The following is a 20,280-nucleotide window of genomic DNA, read 5'->3' on the forward strand; positions in this document are numbered from 1 at the left end:
ATAAATACACTTACAACTACAATAATCCCTTGAAATATGTGATTACTAATCTGACAAACACATAATAAATTACCAGTATGCATTACTTAATCTTTTTTTCCCCAAAATAACTGTTTGTCAATATTAATTCTTCAAATTTTATTTGCAAGAGGAGAAACAAAAGGAAACTTCATGTTTTTCCTTCAGTTTCATGATTTCGTTCATAAACTTGAAATAAAACATACATTTTTTGTAAAAATATGGCACCATCTTTGTTTTATAGCCAAGCTATTTTATCTGCCATACAGCCCTTAAATAGTATATATAGAGCATATATACACATATTACAGCCACAGTAGTTTTTGGCTTACTTAATTTATCATACATCTGCCATTTTTTATAGCATGATATAAAGTTGAGGAAAGATACCTGAAGAGCAGCAAAGAAAAAAACTGAGTTATGATCTGTGGTTAGTAGTCAAATGTGTTACCTTATTCAGACTGTTAGAAATAAAAACAGAATATCTAATTTGGTGCAGAGTTCCATTACTTCTGTTGTTGTTGATGTTAGTGAAAAGCAGTAAAGTGGTTGGTCCCGCATCCTGCACTGTAACACTGTAACCTACCCTAATAGAGAAGAACTATCTTGGCTCTGAGGAAAAAAATCAACCTCTCCCTTCTCTGACCCTATGGAAAAGAAGCCAGGCTGCCATGACAACCTTTGTTCCAAACAGCCTTCCATGGTGCCATCCTGAAGAAACCTAGGGTTCAGTACAGCTGCTGTGCCAGACGCGGACAAAATACAGACCTCTTCACTATAAGAGAAAAGAATTACAACAAAGTGAATTCCTACTACTTAGTGCTACTTTTATTTAAAACTATTAGATTAGAAGGCTGGTACAGAAGTCTCAGTGAATTAAATGTAATTACTAATTTGCTGCTTTTGTGCAATTTTATCCATTAAATCTCACAAAAAATCCTCTTCTGGTATTTAAATCACTGTATAAGTGAGAGATGCAGAAGGATTGAACAGAAAGACTGAAGAGCTTTGCTCTATATTATAAATAATATGCTATAAGATCACAAAGACTAACCAGCGTTAAGTATGGTTTTCAATACTACGGTCAATAATGCAAAGAAATCCAGCCAACTAACAAAAGCAAATAAACATTTTCAAAAAATAAGGTGCAATTTTTACCAAAGTAAAATGGAAGTTGAAAGCCTCACCACCTTATAAACATTCACTCTCAAAATGAAGTTACAACACAACACTGACAAGGGTGCTTCTTGGAGGATAAAAAGTAGCAAAACAGTAAAATTTGACTATGAACAACTACCGTAATTGTATAACTAGCAGGTAAAGTAGCTGACCATATTAATGATTTAGCAGAGTTAAAGCTCTCAGAAATACAAACTATGATCACAGAGCTTTTAGTATTTCTGAAATTGTTAAATAAAAACCAAATCTCTAACATTCAGTACTTAAAATACTATACTGGAAACAATACAGACAAAAACTTTCCTACATCATCTAGCATGATACACAGGGATTTGTTTGTTGTTTCTCTTTTCAGAATAATTTTTCATATATAACATGTCTGGCAGACCAGCACTTACAGACAGAGCCTTGCTCTTTAAACAGGCTGAACTGGCAAGTAAGCATGGGAACTCTAATATATCAACGATTAAATACTACCACATTAAATTCCTTAAGAAAAATGAAAGTATGAAATAACCCAATAACCGACTACACTCTGTACATTCTTTCCCCATAATTAAGGTAGGAAGAAAAATACAAAATATTAATGCTTTTTACAAGGAGATTGACAGCCAAAGGAATACATCTTCCATTTTTAGTGCAAGTTCACCCTTCAGCAATGGAAACTTGCACGTTGCAAGTCTGAGGTAAATATGGTCTTTAATACACCAAGCAAGAAGGACATGACCAGGCAAGACAGCATAAGGGATACAAACCATGCCTTGTCTGTAAAGTGAGTTCTGTTTTCCTACTCTACTAGCACAAGTATTTGACTTCCAAAAATTGTTTTAAAGTTTTGTGAAAGATCAATATAATTTTTCTTATTTATTTTTAAATAATTTTACAATAGAATATTTCATGTTGGGGTTTTGGTGTTTTTTTTTTCTTTTTCTTTCTTTTTTTTTTTTTTTCCTGCAGTGAAGAAATAAATGTGAAGGATCAACAGATACAAAGCAATCAATGCTGCGGCTTTCAGACTGATCATTTTTGGTTATCTTACTACTTTACCAACAGATGGTGTGCACTCATGAAAGCACTGTGTAACTCTGTATTTCTTTCTTCAACTTAACAATTGCAAAGTAAAACTAACTTCTTTTTCCAACTTCTCTCTTTAAATAATCAAATCTTTAGTGCTTTTTCTTTAAAGTAGTTAGGCAAAATCAACTTGACGTAAAGTAAGTTCAGAAGTAAGTTTGTTTCAGTTACTTTCCTAAAGCAATTCAAAACAACTAGTGAGCCAGAGTACTTTTCTGTTTGATTCCGGTCAGACACAGTTGGCCCCAGAAAGAGCTCTTCATAAATACACTTTCCAGAGCTAGAAAGAGATACAACCTTTCCTGGGCCAGAGAGAAGGATGAGTAATTAGATGAATCCCAAATTGTTTCTCCTAATCTCCAAGACTTTCACCAAGTTTGTTTTACAAATACACAATTGGTATTTATATTATATTATATTTATATTATATTATAATAATCAGTATCCAAAATACACAAGATTGGAATTTTCTTAGCCAAAGGGAATAACGTGAGTTTTAGCCTGAATAGGATGCAGGGCTGGCGAATTCAAACTCAGAAAGACTACTGCAGAGCTGCAGTTTAATATGTTAAACACTACTGCAGTACTGAAAGATAAAAGTGGCAACATGCATTTTCCAGAAAGAAATACAGAATGTTTACAATTAAAGTATTCTAGATGTATCAGGCAGCATATTGTCCTTTAATTTACAATCAATACACTCGTAGTAGAACACCTTCTCCTTTAATTTACAATCAATACTCTCCTGGTAGAGTACTTGTGCCTTAAATTTGAAGTTTACCATTTAAGTACTGGTCTGCCAGTTGTTACCCAGTAATGAAACTGCAATACATATACTTTTAGGAACAGTCTTAACTATTTAGGTAGATTAGGTTTAGAAACTACAAAAGCAGATCTGTAGGTGTGAAATTTTTTTAAAAAATAAAATTGTACCGTTCATTAGAAAAAAAATGAAAACCCAATAAAAACCCAAATCAAAACATATATATAAAAAAAAAATCCCAGAAAGTTACTTTAACACACTCTCTGAAGTAGGTATACTAGACCTAGTACCAACAACTGTGTTGAAATACTTCATCATTTTTAATCCACTGAAGATGAAATAAATTTTCTGTGGCATTTTGAAAATCAAATCATCATCATGATTTACCAAATGCTAGTTGATTCACTGTAGCCCACTACAGCATGACAACCCAATGCCTTGGCATGGGATTTTATTTCTTGTCTGATTTCTGCCCACCATGCATCTCGTGTCTCTGGTTCATCTGAAAGACAAAGTATAAATCAGTTCACTATTCTGCACTATGTCAACATAAAGCTACATGCAATTAATATGAAAAGTTGAATTTTTCATATTCAAGTGTTTTGTTGTATCTGGACACTTTTTATTTCCTAACTATTGCAGTTCAAGCAAACACTAACGGGGCTTTTTCACCGATTTTCTTGTTTATCACCCATGTGAACAGGTTCTGACAAATTACTGCATTCCTGTTGTTGTCCATGACAGATAACACCAGAATACTGTAGATACTCTTCCAATCTCTATCCACTTGAAGACCATACTGTCAGTTTCCAACAACATGAGAGCAGCACATAACTTGCAGCAAAGCATCACAGATACTCTATAATATTGAAAAACTAGTAGTAGTAATGAAACTGTACTTGTAGTAATAAAGTAAAATATTTACTTTGGTATACATTTGACATCTTTGAAATAACCTCAGTAGTTTTTCCTACTGCAAGCAGTTCTCTCCATTTACCAGATTTAAAAAAATATTAGTTCAAGGCTGTATCACTGATCAAACACACTGCTCTATGGTCCTAATTTCAGCACTTCTAACCTTGAGAAGCCATAGGTATTTGAAACTACTTCTACATTAATAACATTAATAAGTACAAAATGTATGTTGACTATGTATTTGTCAATGCTTTTTTGCTTCAGCATCCTGGCAACCACTCCTTTCCCCCCTCATCTCCAAGTGGATGCTCTTTACCTTTATTGTCTTTGAGGTTATATGTTAAAATGTATCCTACCTGCTTCTCTTGATTACTACACTGAAAATACAAAAAGAGTGCTACTACAGTAAGTTTATGCGATCCATTTATTCTAACTGTTTAGCAACTAGTTTGTCAGAACTAAAGCTCATCTCACAAGCTTTTTACATATGAAGTCAGTGAGTAGTCATTTACAATTAGAGTTTGTCAACTATTTCTTTTTTCATAATGGCTTACCTGTACCAGTGAACTTAGTTGAAAACTATGTTAATTGTTGATACATAAAATAAGGGGGAAAACAATACCAAACAATAGGCACTCAGATGCTGCAAAGGGTTCTGAGTAGATAAGGTTCTTAGACAATTTCCCTGAAATCAACTAACTTTGCAGAGATACAATCATCTAGCCATTGAGACCTCCTTGGTGTATCATAATTTAAAATATCAATGTCAAAACTTGAGATTCATTGGGAACCAATTTTGTACTATCAAGAATATTTATAAATATAATGTATGATAACCCTGTATCATACACTAATTCTCTGACAACATGACAAACAAAAATGAAAGATGTAGATATACACTTACTTTGAAAATTACTGAAACAAAAATATTGTACAGCAAGATGTATTCATTCATGAATTTACCTCAACTTTTCATTTAGAACTAGGCTTTCACCTTCCTAAAATAAACTAATCATCATTTTCTAATTAAAAAAAAAAAAAGAGTGTAAGAGTATAGAGGTATGTATATTCAGCTATACCTGTGTTAATGCTTGTGTAACTCATAGCATTGTACTGACTAACAGCAGCCTTCGGTGTCCAGACTGAAGTTTATCCAACCTTTGCTTTAAGAAATGAACAGTGAACAGGAAAAAAAAAAAACCTACAGTGGTAGTTTTTAGGACAGTTCTCCGCAATCAAGACAAAAATATATACATTAAGACACAAAACAGACTCAGGATTTTCATGAACTGTATCAATCGTGTTCCATTATATACGAGTTCACACCCTCAGCAGGTTTCAATGCATTACTAGTAGAATCTTGGAGCACTGCACTTTGCTGTCTCTCAGCCTGAAAATGCTGTTTAAACACTTTCACTAACTGGGAAAATCAAATGCTTGAGAGGATACACTGTAATCCTGACTCATGGTTGGAGTACCTGCTAGCTCTCAAAAGATGAGAATCGTGCAGAAATAACCCATCACATCACAGGGCTGGAGTTCCCAAGCTCAGCTATAAGAACCATTTGCAGTACACCTAAAGGAAAGTGGGAGGTGAGCTGTCTTCCCTTTTGTGTGCGCACCTCTGTCTGAACAGAGGCTGTGATTGCTGACACCAGCTAATGGCAGTAGTAGTAGGTGAACAGAGCAACTCTGGAAGTACATTTTTAGGCAAAGGCTACAACATCTGAGGAAATGGAGAGCTCTATGAGAGATGTGAGACCACAAGCACCTTCTGTAAACGTTATCACTAACGCTTTATGGTGGAATGGACATGGATCTTGGGAGTAATTCCTCCTTCCTCATCCAATCACAGACAAGAAGATAGCTTATCAACGTGTGTTTCTCTCTAGAACAGAAAAGTGTAAGAAGTAGGAAAAGTGGTTCACTGACTGTGCAGGACAATTCTTGCTCATTCAGACTTGATCACAGGCAGCTGCCTATAAACATTGACAGAACAGCCACACAAATTTTCATAGTTCACAGAAAAACACCTGCAAAGGAGAAGCAACCTTTTTCTACACATAAACAAAAATTAAAAAGCCAATTTTACTAAATCATCATTTTTCTCTTCACACCTTTAGGTACCATTGGGCAAAAACTGCTCCTACTTGTCACCAATGACCTTTCTATGACAAAAAGTGCAAGAAAATGTGAAGTCATAACAAAGGAGTTGAAAGTGAGCAACAGGTGAAGGGACTGCGAATGAACAGGAAAAGTGCTGTGAAATAAAAAATAAGATTACAAACAAGAATATGACACTGAAAAGTTATGTAGCCACAGTAAAAATTGAAACAGAATGGAATGTTGAAAGGGAACAGATATGCTTAAGGGGAACAGAAAAGGTAGAAATAGTGACGGGTCCCAAACTCTATGCAAACATTTAACTCTTCCACAAAAATTAAAAGTTTAATTTAAAGTTCAGGAACAAGTTCTTAAGAGAGTCAACACCATTTTTTCACCTAATTTCATCTACAAGAATGCCTTATCATAATGGAAAGCACTTCTTCTTGTGAGGTTGTTCAACACTACGTCTTGCTAAAGCAACATTTAACCCTTCCCTCTGAGAATCTGTTCAACATCAGAATTTAAAAGCTATTATTTACAGTAATATAATGGATCACTTTCATTCTTATCAGAGATAAGTACAATTTTCCAGCCATTGTCTTCAGTATTACCAAGATCAGACCCAATCTCTTTCAAAAAATCCAACAAATTCTTACTGCACAAGTTCAAAAATTTCTGTACAAGTCATGCATAAACAAGTGTTTGTAAAAAAGACTGGGTCCTCTGCTTAAGACATATAATTGAGTACTTTTTTCTTCCAGAAAGAGGCCAAAAATATAAATCAGTATGTTTATATATAAATACTGTACATTCACAGTTTACATGAACTTACCTTTGCATATTAAAACACAAAATGATTGTCTACAATTAAAATCAAACACCATGACATTGCAGTAATATATTGATACAAAACACTGAATGCAGTGCAATGTGTAGCATTCATATTCTTCTGACAAATATTTTCACAAGCAGCCTTTTTTGACACATGAGCCACACAATTTCACATGGGGATGCCATTGTAGCATTTACAAGTTTAGTAAAGCTAAGGATTTACATAAACAATTAGAGGAGTTAGGGAAGCAGGATGGCATGTGTCCAGTACACTCCGTAAGAGTGTCTGTTGTTGTTTTTCGCTACAGCAAAAGCTTAAGAACTAAGGGTTTGCAAAGCAGATTCAGCAGACAGTAGCCAGAAACGGTGGGTATTTTGGCGCATGCTTGGATCAGGTGACAGTACAGACTGAAAACTATGGCAGCTCACTGAAATGGTTACAGAAAGTAATGGCCCTGGATTCTAGGTGGAAGCAAAAAGGCAAGCATACATAGCACTCAATCACAAGCTTTTCTAGCAAATCTACTGAGTAGTTAAGGGCAAGGTTTATCTATAACTTTAAGCAAAAAAGTTTGCAAAAATTACACTGCTATTATGCACCCTTTATTGGAAACCAAAGACTGAATATTAAACCTACTTTTAGTAATGTTTCAAAATTGGCATATTTATAACAAAGTGGAAGCAAAGCACACTTTCTAGAGCAGACTTGAGAAAAAATGTCAACAGTACAGCATTCTATAAAAATTGTGCCAACACAAACCTCCTCCAACTGAAACTTTCCAAGCTTATTAAACAGCTTTAAAAGATACAAACAGCACTGCATTTATTTTGTACCCTAAGTGTTCTTTGACTCAGTTCTATCCACCACCAACTCACTAATCTCTTTCCTTCAAAATATGAGGCTGACTTCTACGAGGCTGTATCCAAATCTTTCACCTGGAGATAACCCTAGACACTATCAATACTTCCTGATTCGTAAGAAGCAACACCTTTCCAAAGTTACTTGCTAGAGGTTCACTTGTACAGGGCCTTTCAAGATGTAGCCAGAATCTGCATTATGCTAGGTCCATACGGATTTTTGAAAACTGAAGAAAAATGAAGAATGGTCTCTTGATTACACAGATCATACTCAAGAGTTACTGTATTAAAGCTGAATACCTAGACATCCTGAGACCATTACTCTGAAGAACTGTAGTATTCATTTCAACCTATTTTAATATTGTATAATTCAGTAAATATTTACATTTATAATGTAAAGTTCTGAAATGAGGAGGAGAATCATACTATGAAAGCTTTCACAATCTACAAAGGACTCACTCTCAAAAGAGGCAATGGAGACACACATATTCTTTCAAAGTCAGTCTTTGAGTCTTCCACTAGGCAGAACCATTATCCACACCTTCCTTATCCCCTTATTCTTGTTCGTTAATCAGGTTATACAGAAAAGCACATGGGATTTTTTTTGTAGGTTTGGTTGGTTGGTTGGTTGTTTTTTTTTTAAGTGCCTCTTTTTAACACCTCTGTTAGGATTACAAGCAGCCTTCCCTTGACCTTGAATTTAATCCTCTCTGGTTATCCCATAAATACTGAAATTTCCTATCATCTTTCTGAAATATTTAACAATTAAGTAAGTATATAAAAAGCTAAATTGTCTTGTCTGTAAAGTTTAAGCACAAAACTTGGGTAACAAATAGGTTAGGCTGTTGTAGGTTTAGCTAAAACTTTCAAAATACTTTCAAAGCCACGCCGTCCTTTTTTAAAAATTACTCCCTATAATAATTTTTAAATCTAAGATGTGAAAATGAAAATTTTGCTTATAATACAGAAACTAAAGGAAGTATATTATTGAGATTTATCAAATGAAAACTAAGATACGCTAGAACAGCAGAAAACAGTGCAATCACACCACCAAAGAGAACAGGTACACTTACTCTTACAAAGCTTACCCTACAGACAAAAACATCCAGCCTGGAGAATAATATTGAATTGGTGCTTTTCTGCCAGATGAGGTCAGAGCACCTATCTCATTTCTCAAGACTGAACTAGTGAATGAGAAAAAAAGCAGGTTTAAGTTTGGATGCTGACAAAATTCTTCAATTACTGAAGAAACAATTTTAAGAACACTGAGGATTAAAACTGCATCCAGCTTTCATGCATTTACAGGGTGAGATATTGCAGTTGACTGACTGAACACAGAATCATTCATTTGCTGGGCTAGTTTTCTATTGGGTCAGTCGGGCCAAATCACTACATGACCACCAGAAGACTGCAAGAGTATGTGACAGAAATCATACAGAAAAGCAGCATCATTCCTTTTAGTGGCAGCTCATTACTGAGGAGTGTTAGCTTTAATACCAACTTATACCCTAAACTGGAGTAATAACAAAGTGTTCCTCTTAGTAACATTCCCATCAAAACTCCTTTTCTTATACTCTGAATTCCATGAATAAAACCTGTATCACTAGCTAGAAGGCTAGTGAATACTCTGTTTTTTCTTATCACAAAAAAAAAAAAAAAAAAAAAGTTTAACTAGGAAATAGAATTAACAGAATCTCCATAGCTTCTGCATCTCCGATACAGGTAAATATATTTGCAATTTAGACAGAAACATGAAATTATACTTCCATTAAGGTATTTTAAAGGGAATTATAAAAATTGTACTTCAAAGTTTGGATTTTGGAATCCTACCTTAACTTCAAATCAGCTAACTCTCTCAGCCATATGTTCCTGAACAACTTTATGTTCTCAACATCCCCAACAGCAAGCAGTGATTGAGATGTCTCCCTGCATTTGTTCCTCATCTCAAGTAAATATTCCTCTGAACAGTTTAAATGCTCAGATACCTAAAGATTAATACCTTGTAAGCCCTATAACTGACATCACTAAACACAAGTATTTTATACAGTTCACTGGGACATAACATCTGTGACCTAAACTAATTCAACTTTGTAAATCTAAACAGAATGTCCCAGATTAAAAGTGAGTAACTACTCAGATTTTCACACTGAAAAAAGCAAACCTCCACTGTTCTACACCTGGTCTATCAGGCACATACTGCAAGTTATATATGTGTAATGCAAGAATCACTTGGACAGACTACAGCATAATGTGACCTTTTCTAAATATTACAAGTAATCTTTGAGGCAACAGTTTTCCAGACACTGCTTCAACAAAATCTGCTGCACATACCACCAAGCTTTAACTGCACAGCCGTAACAGTAATACATCCTATAACTTTTGTTTTCAATTGTAGATGTAGGTCATCTCATAGGAACAGCACATGATGGAAAAAAAGTATCATCTTTTTTAAAAAAATTAATAAAATCCTGCAGTAATACCAAAACTGCAGCAATTTTATCTATAGCTAAAGGAAAACATTTTGTTATACAACTTAAATAAAATTTTAAAAAACTAAGATAAAAATCAAAAGATATAGCATTTGAAGACAAAAAAAGATGTTGAGAGTATTAATATATGTACATATTAATAATTAAACCTAAAATTAAACTATTAAGATAATATTTTAAAATAAAGGTTTAACCTTCACCATACTTTCTTGGAATTATAAGAGTTCCAAAGTACTGTCCAGACCTAACAAAATGCTAAATATTGGAAACTGTCTCTGGAAAATCAGTGTGCCAGGCCTAAATATGTAATTTTGTCACTCCAGCTTTTAGTTATTATTTCAAACAGTCATTCATTCTATAATGGTGAAGCCCTCAGAGCTGCGCATAAGGGTCCTCTCATCGTAAGATGAGCAGGACACTAAAGAAGATCTAGGAATCTGTTTTAATTGATCCTATTACAGTAACAAGGGCAAGGTCTGCCACTTTGAAAAGCTGCTAGGTAATAAACTACTTATTCTTTTATCTCTCTGTTGCTTTGTCATCTTGGTACAATAAATACAACTTATTTTAAAACATGAGCGATCTGCAAAGGACATCTTCAAGTGACAGCAACAAAGGGGCTAATATTACCCAAAGCTGGAGGCACCATGTGGTCATCTTAAACCACATTTTATCCATTTTACAGCTAGTATCTCAAAATGAACTACAAGTATGATTTAAAGATTTAAACAAGCCATGCTAGCTGGAATCTTAAAACAAGCACAATACTACTAATGTATCTAATGCAGTCCTTGAAAGAAACATACAGAATTTTAAACATAAAAAAATTCATCTCTCAACAAATACAGAAGTTTACAGACAAGACTGCTGCTCTCTGGCTGACTGTCACACACACCATTTACCTCACTGCACAACTATAGAAATGGGATGACATTATTTGGCATGAAATTAACCTGCCACTGTATTTCCTATTCATTGTCTACACTCCTCAGGCTTTTACTTGTTACATTCCTAGAACCGCTACATTCACTCTATACACTTATGACTGTTTATTTTGTTTTAAGACAAACTAGTCAGAGAAGCCTTTCTAAATTTCTGGATCCAAAGAACCTTTCCTACTGTGCCTTTTAAAGAGACTTCAGGAATTCTGTAAGACTGCATTAAGAGAGACCAAAAGATCAAAACTTACAAAAACCATTGAAAATATTAGTGCAAAAGGTCAAAGACAAATTGCTCTAACAGAATCCAAAGTACAAACCAAACCATTAAAAAAAAAAAAAAAAGGAAAAAAAAAAAAAAAACAAAACAAAACATAAGAACTATGGTATTTCTTTATCAGAAACATGGCATATTGAGGAACTTCAGTCTTAGCATTCAGAAGGCAAATCTCTTGTGCCTGATTCAGTTCAGATAATGATCTTATCCATTAACATTTAATCAGAATTATTTCTATAATCCTGCTGCGGCCAGTTAGAACTTGTGTTAAATGCCATTGTCCTACAATATTGTCCACAGACATTTCACAAGGACATGTTTACCTGTAATTATGTCATAGTTGGGAAGTTGTCCTTTCAACTAGAATCATTCTAGTTTTCGTCTAACAATAACATATTTTGAGCCAGGCAAGAAGTTCTACAACTATATCTTCGCAACCACAGCATGACACATCATAAAGCTAAAAAACTCACTGCAATCCATGAAGGAAATTGTATCAAGATAATAGTTTTAGTCAAGCCCTTTATTTTGAAATTAGGAAGAGTTACATGCAAGAATAACAATTTTCCAGAAGACTGAGGTTCCCTCTCTTAGGTACTATCAGTTCAAAACCAAACTGCAGTGGTGCAATAAGCAACAGCTTTATTGGAGCATTTGTGCAGTGAAAAGTCTAAGATGGCTTTCACAACATTGGCCAAATTTCAGGGAGACATTTAAATCAATATGAACAGATTAAATAACATTACTTACTATTATACAATTCTAAAACAAAGATTTTAAATTCCAAGTTTATTAATTTATGAATCTCTTAACAGAACATAGGAATACTACTCTATACTTACTGACAGCGACCACCCTTTGTTCAGTTACATAAGTATCTACTCAGAACTCTTCAAAAGAAAAATAACGTACAGTCCCAAAGAAAATGACTTCCTTACTTTAAGGGTGCATCTGCTTCAGAAAAGAAAATTCAGACATCATTCACATTAATCATAAAAAACATTTAGGGGTGGTTTTCATTCAATCCTCTGGAAAGGTTGCAGAAAAGTACATTAAAATATTACTGAAAAACATGCCACCCCTCACTGTTCAGAAAAGCCTCTGACAACTGCCTTTACCACCCATTACCATATCACCACACACTGATGTATAAGAAGTCAACATGGAAATTCTCCAAGAAGGTCAAGCTTAAAATGTTGGTTTTCTACTAGTTCTGAATGATAGCCACATCAGACACTAACAAAAACATTTTGACACTTTCTACTGTGATCTTACAAGTATGCCACGTTTACACTCCAGACAGTATGAAATGTAATTTGCACATTCACTGTATGTTTGTATTTCTGTGAAAGAAAAGCATTCAGTTATAGAACCAAAACATACCCAAGCTTTCCTCTTGCATTTCCTCATATACAAAACTAGAGTTCTGGAGAATTTCACACTCCAACAGCAAGTCTGGATATCACACAAGGAGCTCAGGAGACCCTTAGGAATTTTATTAACAATTTTTTCTTTCTATGTTTCTGACTACTGGAGCTGAAGAATCATTGATGAAGAAGCTTCCTAAATGAGGAGTTTAAAAATGTGATTATATAAGAACACTGTATATGCTAGTGCTGTGAAACAGCTGTTTGCAAAAGCAGTCTCTAGTTAACAAATTCCTTGTACTTCCTAAGGAACCTTTCTTCTCTGTATTTAACCTCAGGAAGAAACTTTAACAAAAATCCAGTCTTCGGGACCCAGGATTCCTTTCATGCTTTTATATTTATAGTACAACTTTAACATCCTTTTTCAGAGACAGCACCAGAGTATTTCTTCCACTGCATTATGTGCCCTCTTTTCTATGAATTTGTGCTCGTGTCTCTACTTTTGTCTTGCAGATTCATCTTTATCATCACCTTTTTGTAATTTTACAAACATTTAAACAATTTTGTCATTATATGCAATTTCCAGATGTTTAAGTAGCTTATTTTCCATTCATCAAATAAAGTTAGTCTTTACTTCCACATTCAATTTTCAAGCATCTTCGAATCTTTGACTTTTCACCATGATCAGATGGTCCTGTTGTATCTTACACACTTAATTAAACAAACCTCCCTGCCATTGGCAAAAAATAAATAAATAAATCAATCAATCCTTCTATGCTACACAGGTTACTAGCAAGCTTAAATGAAACCTGAACATTTTCAAAAAGGAAAATAATTTTAGCCTGGTTGTGATTACATTCTTGCTAACATGAACATCATGTAAAGATATAGCATTGTTTTCCTTAAGCTGTACAAATCCCTGCTCTCCTTCAGGCCAGGTACTAGCCAACAATCACAGAGTTGGCAATAAAGCTCTAGAAGGGGGAGATGAACAGGAATATTCTCTTTCAGTTTCTCAATGATAACAGATCTGGCACAGCATATTTGTTATTCCAGTCTAAAATGGAGTTAATCTGTATGTAACCTGCAACTCTGCTATCCATCACACACCACATGTAACAACTCATCTACCTTCTTCCTCCTTTCTTCTTCATTTAGCAACACATCTAGCTGCAAAAGAAATATACTTCCAGGAAGAAATATACTTCCAAGTTGCACATGTGTCAAGGCAACATAAATACACACAGTTCTCAGCAAGGTATTAACTCTAAAATTACTGTTTGGTTTAAACCTCTCTACTGCAAAATTTCTGGATAAGAGCCACCCCTGGTTACAAAATGCATATATATATATATATATATATATATATATATATATATGCATTTTCCTGTTATTTCTAAAAAATTCAAGTTAGTGTTTTGAATATTCTGTTCAAGAAATGAACTCTGTAGTTCTCCTTAGCTTCTTAGGCTTACATTTCTGGATCACTTTCTAGCCTGGCTCAACGTATGTTTAGTGTTTGTACATAACTCATTTACACCATTTTTCTAATAAAATTCTTCCGTGACAACATCCTGCTAAACACTATCTCAAAGAAGCAACAATTAATTGAAACTTCTCAAGGTAGCATACAAGATGAAAAATTTCAACACATTTTTAACACCTTGGATCAGACTATGCTATACCAGTATCAGATCTGATAATTTCATAATATTATTTTCACACAGAAAGTAAAATTAATTTTAAAGTATTATCATTTTAGAACAAGCAAATAAAACCAACAAAACCACAACATCTCCTAATTATGGTATTACAGGACACCTATTGTAGTAAGGAACAAGGATACAACAGTGAGCCAATAGCTTTAGGCACCATCTATTACTGAACTATTTGTAAAATAAAAAATGTGCATCAATAATTTAAACTGAAGTTTAGAGCACGACACAGAGCTGCACTGGAACAGTGAAGTATCAAGGAGGAAAGTGTGTTTCCACAGGAAACAAACCCCCAGACATCAGCTTTATACCTTTTTACTGTGACAGCTTTAAAAACATCAAAGTTTGGCAAGGTCTGCTGGCTTGGTTATTATATGCAGAGAAGTTCTGCCTGCCTTTCTTCCAAAGCATACTGCATTTCCAGAGGAAAAGAGGAGGAAAAGAAGTCTTTCTTTCTCCCCGCAACAGGCCAGTACTCTATGTAGCTTTTGTGTACACTGTATCATCAATTCATCCATTCTCTCTGCAGCTGTATAAAGAAGTTACACACTTTGATCCCTAAAACTACATAAAAAAATAGATTACTGAGGCTTTTTCTAAGTTAAGTGTTATAGTGATTAAAAAGTTTAAATAATTATGCTGTAAATCCTGCAAGCTGATTGCATTTTACAATACACAGTTTATGAACCAACAAATCCCAGACTTCCCTCTTTAAACAGATAGTCCTCTTTGTCTATTTTCTCTTGGACAATTTTTATATCTATTATTTAGAACAAGCACATTCATTAATTTTCTGAAATTAACACAAGTGCAGTCATTGTTGAAGAAAGTGCAAGCTCATGCAAATCAAAACAAAACTAATCATTACCCCCCCAAATCAAACCAACCACCAAAATAAAAAAAACCCAAAACTTTATTAAAAAAATAAAAATGAATTCACACCTGACATGATCCCAACTGTATAAACAAGAATCCATTCTCTTTCCCTAAATCACTTGCTTCATGGACACTGAGCTGAAAGCTACTACAAAATAATCATCTGAACATTCAGCTTTCCAGATTGATATTAAATTATTCTTAGCAATACTATTTTATACTAAAACAATATTTTGCAATTTTAAAGAAAGCCTTTAACAACATTAAAACGAGACATTTAGGCATTTGATCATTAAACAGATTTAAATTTGAAGCATTAACCTAAATATCCTACAGCATTTCTAAGAACTTCACTGAGCTGCCATAATTTCTGTCAGCGTATGTAGTACTGAATGACTAGTAAAATACCTGAATTGAAACTATTCCAGTCTAGCAGTTTGTATGATCTTGTGTTACCCATAATTCCGACAAAGGCTGAGTTCAAAACAGCAAATTAGTAGATCAGTTATAGGAGCAGAATAGTGAAAAAAAACTACCAACAAGAACACAATTGACAACACCACTCCACAGGAACTGGAAAGACACAGACAGCAGAGTTAATAAGAGGCTGAAATAGAAAGGGAAGAAAGGAGCATGCTATAGCAATCTTGCACTAGGCGTGATCAAAGTGTACAGTATATAGCAATTACTGTCTTATCGATAAGTTCCCAATCCACCTTCAAAAGTTCTTTCCTCTTCTACATTTTCCTGTATATTCATTTGCCAGTTTGTTTCCTTTAATATTTTACAGACATATTTGACTCAAATGCTTAGTATGACCATCACTATATCCGAAATTTTTTTCTACTTCTTCACCTTCCCTCCCATAGACATATGACTTCATTCCCCCATTTATCTTCATTGTTTTGCAATATACTGAGTTCAAAATATCATGCATCTTACATTCACTTGTCAGGAGCAATCTACAAGTTCCAGCAAAACACTGCAAAGAGCTACTTAGTTGTGCAAATATGCATCTCTAGCTTCTCTTATTTCTTATCCTGCTTTCATTCAGTTGGTAAAAATAAAGGATTGTATCATGCAAGAAATTAGTTTTTAAAACTTCTGAGCAAAACATTTAATCTTAGATAAATTTATCACATGGTAAATTTTGCACATAAGTGACCTGTATCAGAGATCTGTTGAAAATACAGAAGTCTAAGACAATTTTGTGGCAGAGAAAGGAAAGATTTGCATAAAAATTATACTTTGACATTTCTCTTAATCTTCTCTCCAGTGTATAAATGAATCTTTAAAATAGAATAAAAGAACAATATTGTATACTGATATGCTTTAAGAAATCCCTTAAAGTAGGGTGGGTTTAATCCAAAGTAAATCTTGGATTTTATTTCATGTTGTCAGTTTATTGAATCTTTAGATCAGCAACAATCTACCTGCTTTCAGAATTACTTGTCTTGGACCACAGGAAGAAGAAAGAAAAGGAAAAAAATATGTATTTTTTTTTAAATTGCTTTTAAAGATGCATTTGCACAAACTTTATTACTCCTGACTAGTGCATGCAAAACCACTACAGGTGCTATTTTTTACTCTCCTCTGTCTGCATTTTCAATTGTGCTGTCAACTCCAAGTTTTTAGAGAGTATTCCTTGGTTTGTCTGGGTGAATATAAGTCTTCAGAGTCAAAAGTCACTTAATTTTGATGTCAGAACTAGGACATGCAAACTACACATGTTCCAGTCCTGGAGTTCCCAGGTAAATATTAAATAAAGATCTTTAAGTACTGTTCAGTATATGTTTCTAAAAACAGAAACAAAGCTGTAAAGAGTTTATTAAAAGAGGTTAAAACCATTTATTGAGCTAAATTGTAGTCATTAGTCCTTAAGGATTTCAAGGAGCTGAAAATTAGAAAACATTCATAGTTAAGATCAAGTATTTTATCTTATTTTTGTTTGGATGGAAAACTTGCATCAAGTTTTAATATTAAAACATAATAAACAATTAAACCCTCAATAATTCATTGACAGTTTTTAGTGCAAAGTTATTATTTCATTAACTTGCTGATAAGTTTCTCACTAAAAACATACTCTCTGGGTGACTATTATTGTTCAAGCTTAAATGACTGCCTGAAGAATACTGCTTTTAAAATACATTGTTAGAATAGAGATTTGTATCTATTCAAATACTGATATGTTATAAAGTTATAGAGCTTAAAAGTACATGATCATTACGACTGGCCTTGGGCAAGGAAGTTGTTCTTGTGTTAACATACCAGGATTGTGAATGCGATCCAGGAGCTTCACAGACCGTGCACTGACAACACCACCAACGTGGACGAGAAAGCCTGGTGGAAAGGTCGTCAAGGTAAAAAATGGAAATTCCTGTTATGATTAAAAACAAAAATCAAATGACTGCTTACCAACCACTGCTGATTGCCATTAAACATGCAGTGAGTTGATAATTTCCCTGAAATACAAGCAAAGCAGTTACATTAGGCCAAACATGTCCTTCAGGCTTACTAAGCACTACATAACCATACATCTTCATATACCCATAGTATAATAAAAGCAGAGGTATTATACAACATCAGAATACTTTTCCCCCATAGAGTCATATCGCAGCACAATATTAATAAATAATCAAAACTTCACACATTTATGTTAACAAAGCCCCTAATGGTCCACTTTTAGGATCACAGCTAGTCAACAGAATTCTACTTTCATTAGCTGATACAAAATAAAGGAAGATTTTTTTCCATTTTTTAGGTCTTACTGTTACAACTGACTGCAGTTTGATCCTGAAGCACAAGGTAAAAACAAACTGTAGTCTTACAAGAATGATGAATGTCTTATTACAGGAAAACATACCTAAAAATATTAAGAGACTGCTTCTGCTAGTGTCTCATAAGCTCGAAATGTAACAACTAAATATTTATCTTCAAGAATAAAGCATGAATCTTTGAAATACAACTGTAAGTTCTTGAACAAAGGAAATTCACTTCCAATTCCTTTGCATACATTAGTTTTTACCAAGTTATAATTAAAATGAAGAATTAGTAAGTTTCAGGAACTACCCAAAAATGTAGTTCATACAAGAGGCAAAGTAAGTGATAACAGTATTTCTTCATGACATGTGATGAAATAAAAGTCATATTCAAAGAGGGTGAGCCCAAAACTAGAAGATTTTATATTCTACAAAGGCACTGTATGGAATGTCTAATATATGTGTGATAGCACACTTATGGGGGAAAGGCAACAGATTTATGATCAGCAATTCTAAATGCATAGAGGCAAAAAAAGAAAAATAAAAGAAAGATCATGCAATCATGGTTTGTATAGTCATGATGATTGGTTAAATGCAAAAAAAGAAACACTGTAATTTTATATGAGAGAAAGTACAGATTCCTTTCTCACATACTTGAAACAGCACAGTACAACTGAGCTTCTACCTAAGCAGTGTACATGCTGCAGACTGAGGATCACAGTTCTTCCAGCAATACATGGCATGCAAAGTCCTCTTAAAATAGAACCCAATGTAAATTTAAAAATTAAGCCTTGAGAATTCTTAACACCCTTGTTATTAGAACTCTGACTTTTAGATGGTCCTACAAACTTCTGATTTTCTGGATTTTTCTTTTGGTTTAGACTTTCAAAATTAAGGAGGCAAACTTTGAAATCAGCAATCATAGTTTCAACAACCAGAAGAAAAAAACCAACCCCACCAAAACTAGCAGTTGTGCCTTATGATACAATCAAACAGCAGGAAGATTTCACTATAGGACTCTGCAAACCTGCTTGACTAATCTGTCTTCAAGAGTACCAATGGATCTCTAGAGAGGGCTACAGAAAAGATTCCCCCAGAAGCTTCTAGCAACCTGCAAAGCCCTTTGCAGTATAGCTGAATAGTCAGAAAGCTCTGACTACACCACCGTTTGAACTCCTTTTCTGTACATCTTTCATGCAGAAAAATGGAAAAAATGCAGTACGTCAACAATTCATTAGAACCCTCTTTCACTGTGGATCTGTAAGACCAGCTGTTCAGTGATTCACATGTATACTGTTAATATTTGTCCCTGTATAATTCCATGACACTCATTCTGTGTAACATAGTTCAATACGTAACATACGCATTTGTTCTATCCCTTGAATAGTTATCCCACATTAATGACATTAAAAATGATTAGCTTTCCCAGAAACATAGAGATCAGTAAAAAAAAGTCTACTGCATATGCCACCTAGATGAAATTCCGTTAAGCCTATACTACATTTATGATTTACACATACATATACATACTCACGCTTATATTGTACTAAAGCAGTATGCAGTGAACAAAGTGAACAATACTGCATGCTCTAAAGCATAAGTAAATCTGATGCTTTTTAATCTATATGGAGATTCAGAAGTTACTTCCATTTTTTGTTCATTCTCATAAGGCTGTGTACTGCAAGTAATTTTAACATGTCGAGACTTCCAGTTTGCCTGATTCCCTACACTACAAACCAGTAATAAAACTTTAAAGTAATAACATGCTTTTATCTCAATCAATATATCGATACTTGCAAGTCCATGTTATGAGACAGTTAATTTCAGCCACACAAACTGGGGTAGCCAACTCACCAAACCATTCTGACATGCTCTCATTCCATTAACAATGTCTCATTCATTCTGATGCAGGTGGAATTCCATTACTTCATATGATAACTTTTTTTTTTTTTTAATTTTTGCTATTTTAAGCTCATTTAGAGGTTTTGGGGTTTTTATTATTATATTACTCAAATACAAGTTCCAGCCTCAATTACACGTGGTAATCTTTAATTATAAAGCTATACTTATTGCATGGAAAGCAGGTATTTCATGAGAACCAGATGCAGTGTTTCT

At 34.1% G+C, this 20,280-nt stretch overlaps 1 protein-coding gene across 25 annotated transcripts in view; it reads right to left on the bottom strand.

Annotated features, from left to right (window-relative positions):
* Positions 1 to 20,280, bottom strand: part of C2CD5 (C2 calcium dependent domain containing 5) — a 67,734-nt gene that overhangs the window by 22,896 nt on the left and 24,558 nt on the right. For 10 of the 25 annotated variants that reach the window (XM_042795156.1, XM_042795171.1, XM_042795168.1 and 7 more), the window contains 3 exons: positions 17,675 to 17,783; positions 3,422 to 3,536; positions 698 to 793 (listed from right to left, as the gene is read on the bottom strand). In XM_042795156.1, the coding sequence (XP_042651090.1) occupies positions 698 to 793; positions 3,422 to 3,536; positions 17,675 to 17,783 (320 nt within the window). Of the gene's footprint in view, positions 1 to 604; positions 794 to 3,421; positions 3,537 to 15,814; positions 15,881 to 17,674; positions 17,784 to 20,280 lie in introns of all 25 variants that reach the window. The other 15 variants (XM_042795153.1, XM_042795152.1, XM_042795157.1 and 12 more) reach the window with 4 other exon arrangements.

Source organism: Tyto alba, unplaced genomic scaffold (genome assembly GCF_018691265.1).
Source record: "Tyto alba isolate M040663 unplaced genomic scaffold, T.alba_DEE_v4.0 Super-Scaffold_21, whole genome shotgun sequence".
Taxonomy (NCBI): Eukaryota; Metazoa; Chordata; class Aves; order Strigiformes; family Tytonidae; genus Tyto; species Tyto alba.